Raw genomic sequence first — 5524 nt, 5'->3', positions numbered from 1 at the left:
ACACATCTAGGACAGACACTAGATCATGTTGCATATATGGAGTAGAACCTAACACATGTAGTGCAAGTACTAGTACGAGAAACTGTGGCAGGACATCTGACAGAAAGAAGAAGAACACATACGGGACAGCAATAGCAGAAGCACTGGACTTGGGGTCGACATCCTCTCCAGCCATGTCATTGCTGAGGTAGTCGACGTCGGAGAAGAAGTCATTGTCGGAGAAGAAGTCATTGTTCCGGGTCATCGATGACGACATGCTCGGTGTGGGATGCCCCCTAATTTTTTATTTTTTTCGCTTTTTTCTGTTTTTCTTTTTTAAAATAATTGATGATTTAAAAAAAGTTCCAAATTTCTAAATATTTGGGAATTTTGGAAAATGCATTCAAGAAATCATAAAATACTCATTTATTCAAAAAAAATGTTCACGTCTTTTTGAGAAATCATAGAATGTTTGGGCATTTTAAAACTGTTTGTGATTTTGAAATAATGTTCGTATATTAAAAAATGTTCACGATTTTGAACAATGTTCGCATATACAAACATTGTTCATGAATTTGATTTTTCTCCACGAATTTAACAATGTTCATGATTTTTATAAAATGTTCATTACTAGTTTAAAAAATGTTCATTACTAGTATAAATTTTTATACTAATGGCGCATCGTGGCACAATGCGCCATTACTAGTTGAAACTAGTAATGGCGCACTATGCAACGGTGCGCCATTAGTAGTTTTGCAAAAAAGTAAAAAAAATTACAGTAGTGGCGCATGCTATGGCTGGTGCGCCATTAGTAGTTCTAACTACTAATGACGTACTTTGCATGGATGCGTCATTAGTATGTTTGAAAAAATGAAAAAAAAAACATTTTTTACTAGTGGCGCACCTTATGCCTGGTGCGTCATTAGTGTCTTCCACACTAATGGCGCATCTCCACATGGTGCGCCATTAGTATATAGTAGTGGCGCACCACTTCTCTCGTGCGCCATTAATGTCAATTTCATCTTTAGCCCTTTTCCTAGTAGTGCATGTTCCGCACAAAAAACATCAAATTCATTGGAAAAATACTCTCCACCACGGTCGGACCTAAGCCTCTTGATTTTTCGATCAAGTTGGTTTTCCACTTCAGCTTTATAGATCTTGAAAAAGTTCAAAGCCTCATCCTTAGATTTCAGAAGATACACACAGCATTATCTAGTGGAGTCGTCAATTAACGTCATGAAATATTTCTTTCCACCTTTTGTCAAAACACCATTCATTTCACATAAATCCGAATGTATGAGCTCTAGTGGTGCAAGATTTCTCGTTTCTGCAGTCGTGTGAGACTTACGAGGTTGCTTCGCTTGCACACACACTTGATACTTAGATCCCTTGAAAGTGGTGAAATTAGGGATTAAGTTCAACTTCGCTAGTCGCGACATGCAACCAAAGCTAACATTACAAAGACGTGAATGCCACACATTGGATTTACTATTGTTGCAAATATGATTAACAACTTTATTGCAAACGTCTGATAAGGATAAAAGAAACAGACCTCCTGACTCATAGCCTTTACCAACAAAGGTTCCATTCTTGGATATTACAAATTTATTCGACTCAAAGACAAGCTTGTAGCCATCTCTACACAGAAGAGATCCGCTAACAAGATTTTTATTGACGGAGGGGACATAATGCACGTTCTTCAGCCGCACGATCTTCCCCAAAGTAAACTTCAGATCGACCATGCCAACACCACAAACAGAAGCACTTGAACCGTTGCCCATCAACACGGTTGAAGTCCCTGCGGTCTGATAAGACGAAAACATGAAAATATCACCGCATACATGCACATTAGCACCCGTGTCAACCAACCAATCAGGAGAATGACATACTGAAAGAATAGTGAGAAATATACCATACCCAGCATCCTTCATGTCAGTGTCTCCAATGACAACATTAGCGGTCTTTCCGCCTTTCCCAGGATGACACTTGTCATAGCGATTAGGTAAACTAGGAGCCCAATGATCAGGATCCCCACACACATGACAAGCACCTTTCTTCTTGTCATTCTTCTTCTTCAAGTTCGTGTGTTGCACAGCCTTGTTCTTCCCATCAAACTTTGCTTTACCATCAAACTTGCCCTTGTTCTTGAACTTGTGGGACTGGAAGTTCTTCTTCTGTACCAGATTGGCACTAGATCCTCCCTCAATACCTCGAGCACGTGTGTCCTTTGCTCTCGCCTTTTCTTCCACATCAAGAGTACCAATGAGATCCAAGACGGAAAACTCCTGCCTCTTATGCTTCAGCAAGGTAGCAAAGTTCCTCCATGAAGGAGGAAGCTTAGTGATGATACCTCCGACAACAAACTTGTCCGGTAGCATACAACTGAACTGCTCAAGTTCTCTAGCAAAATGACTGTATCTCATGAGCTTGGTCAACCACGGAGCACTCTTTAGTCATCCTGTAATCATAGAATTGCTCCATGATGTACAACTCAGTGCCAGCATCCGAGACCCCAAACTTGGCCTCGAGTGCATCCCACATATCTTTTCCATTATCAATTGACGCATAAGCATCAACTATGTTCTCACCAAGAACACTCAAGAGAGTAGCCTTAAAAAGAGTATCCATTTTCTGAAAAGCTTGTGCCTGTTGAGCATCAAGCTCTCCTTCAGGTTTGCCAAGAGTGGCGTCATAGCAACTCATGGTTTGAAACCATAAGACTGCTCTCACACACCACCTCTTATAGTGGATACCTTCAAACATAGAAGGTCTCATGGAAGCAGCAAAACCACTTGGGATAAATTGCCTATAATAAGGTTTTTTGATTGTTGGAAATATGACCAATTAACCAAATGATTTTATTAACAGAAATATTAGATAAAGCATGACTAATATAGCCGTGATAAAGCAAGTCATGCAACCTGACGGAGAAAAAGTAAATAGCATTTGCATATATGAACTTGAACAGAACACATATAGGACAGACACTAGATCATGTTGCATATATGGAGTAGAACCTAACACATGTAGGGCAAGTACTAGTACGAGAAAACTGTGGCAGGACATCTGACAGAAAGAAGAACACATACGGGACAGCAGCAGCAGAAGCAGTAGACTTGGGGTCGACATCCTCTACAGCCATGTCGTTGCTGAGGTAGTCGACGTCGGGGAAGAAGTCGTCGTCGGAGTCCGTGATGAAGAAGCCAGTAGTCGTGTAGAGCGCTCCCCAAAAACCTTATCACCCTTCTCCCGTACAGGACTCAAAATGTGCGGTCTCAGAGGCTTACTGTCCCGACGTGCGGTGCACGCCGCAAGCCGGGATGAGGAAGATAGCAGCAGCTCAGAGATGGAACCGATGGCGAGGGAAGGAGTAGTTCTGGTGCGTCTCTCTGGGAGGAGCGACCTCCCTTTTATAGGCGCAAGAGAAGGAGGCGAGATGGCAGCGACGGAAGGCGAAACGAAGAGACGGAGGCGAAGCGAACAGCCAGCAGCCGAAGGGCTGCACCGTTCGCATTCGAACTCCACTTTCGCAAAAATCTTTTCAGCTTCTGTGTGACCTTTCGTATACCCGTAGTGCGTGGCAAAAATTTAGATATCGGTTCGGGTCATTCCCGCGGCGCGGCGCGGCGCACCGTGCCGAGGCGGGCGGCGGAGGAGGAGCGCGCGTGGATATCCCTCTTGTTCTCATGCTCGTACAAGTGGGGAAAGAACCTCCCTTATAAGGAGGTCCAACTCCCACTAAACTAGCAATGTGGAACTAAACTTTAATAGTATTCTTTGCCTTGTACAAATGGGCTAAGTCGGCCTCTAGGATTTATTAGGAATTTCTGAAATAGTTATTGGGCTGTCCAAAATAGACTAAATTCCTGCACAACCCGTGCTTTATTATTAGGGAAAGATATATGTGGACATATAAACTAATTTTTTTGGCAAAAATGATTGTGTATGCATTGCATACCCTTGAATTAGTCACCAGAACCATATATGATATATATGCATACATGGACATATAAACTAATTTGCTTTTGCAAAAAATATTGGGTATGTGCAATTGTGCATACCCTTGAATTAGTCTTGCTCTGCCCCTGGCCCCAGGGGGCAGTCACACGAGGCCAACGCGACACGGACGACGCAGAGGGCACTCTCACGCGGCGAGGCTCTCGGGAGACGGATACTCCAGCATCCTTTGTACTAGCAACAGTAATGATTGTGTGCATTGAAATGATACAGCAGCCACGGCATGCCTCCTTTTCAAAGGAAAAGAAACAGATAAGAATATAGGATACTTATGTGTGAAGCGCCAGCTGCTCATTGAATGTTTTTACTGCAAAACAGCAGCGCACGGTACTGGATAGCGAGGCAGCTGCAAAGCAACAAGGCCGGCCAAGACCATGTTCCATCTTTTATTCACAAAACTGCTGATGATTCCAATGTTTTCCACTTTGTCCCCGTCGATCCAATCATACATAAATATAATCCCCAGTGTACCAAGTCACATAGTTTGCCATCTCGTCGTCAAACTTCCGTCTACCAATCCCCAAACCCTTAAAATCATCAGAAACTTGATCGATCGTACACATACTTTGCCATCTCTTCGTCAAACTTCCGTCTAGCGATCCCCAAACCCTTAAGGCCGTCAGAAACTTGATCGGTCGTAGATCACCTAGTACATGGCGAGTGGCAGAAACAAGGAACCCAAAGTGGGATCAGGTGACGAGGCCGCTAGCTCGGCAGGTCCGCCAGGGGTGGCAGCGGCGCCGCCACAAGGAGCTGAGCCCGGGGACGATGAGGCGGCGGCGGCCGTGCTGGCTGCTGCCCCCACCAGGCCATACTACGAGTGCGTCTTCTGCAAGCGCGGGTTCACCACGGCGCAGGCTCTCGGCGGGCACATGAACATCCACCGCCGCGACCGTGCCAAACCCAGCGTCCGCGACGCTCCCAGCGGCACCACCACATCAGCGTCTCCAAACGTCGAGTGCTATAATCAGTATTACAGCCACTGCCTGCCGTATCCCACAGTGCCTCCGGCGACGGCGACGCCGATGAGCACGAGCGGAAGTTTCACGCTAGCGTACTACCAGCAACAGGGCACAGGGAATTCGACCGGGGTCGCGCATGCGGATGCCTCCGTGAACCCTAGCAGTGCTAGCCCGAGGGAGCTCAGCCTGTTCGGTGCGGCAGCTCGTGACCGTGACTTGCACGGCGGCGGTGGCGACGGGTCTGGCGTGGCGCCAGAAGGGTCGGATCGGCAGGCAGGTGAGCCGCCCGAAAGGGAGCTTGACCTGGAGCTCAGGCTCGGACGTCGTCCGCATTGATCGCATGATACTCTGCAACTGCGGTTAACCAATGCAGCTCATACAAATACTACGTTTATTTATTTATTTATTGGTACAAATGCTGCGTACATAATGCATTAATTCATGCATATATGTGGTTTATGGAATATGTGCATGGAGTGCGTGTAATTAATATACAATTTTTTATATTTTATTCCGGTTCCAGTTGTTAATATATGTATGTTTTTGTTTGTGTTTATACTGTGGAC

The 5524-nt window shown here is 45.2% G+C and overlaps 1 protein-coding gene across 1 annotated transcript; it reads left to right on the top strand.

Annotated features, from left to right (window-relative positions):
- The first annotated feature begins 4649 nt into the window (after positions 1 to 4649).
- Positions 4650 to 5294, top strand: LOC125521039 (zinc finger protein 11-like). The gene has a single exon (XM_048686130.1). The coding sequence runs from the start codon at positions 4650 to 4652 to the stop codon at positions 5292 to 5294; it is 645 nt and encodes a 214-aa protein (XP_048542087.1).
- Positions 5295 to 5524: the final 230 nt, after the last annotated feature.

This window comes from Triticum urartu, chromosome 1 (genome assembly GCF_003073215.2).
Source record: "Triticum urartu cultivar G1812 chromosome 1, Tu2.1, whole genome shotgun sequence".
NCBI lineage: Eukaryota > Viridiplantae > Streptophyta > Magnoliopsida > Poales > Poaceae > Triticum > Triticum urartu.
This window is presented reverse-complemented; position numbering and strand designations above follow the sequence as displayed.

Bases quoted from the DNA above. Each gene is read 5' to 3' on its own strand.
- LOC125521039 (XM_048686130.1), top strand. From the start codon at position 4,650: ATGGCGAGTGGCAGAAACAAGGAACCCAAAGTGGGATCAGGTGACGAG.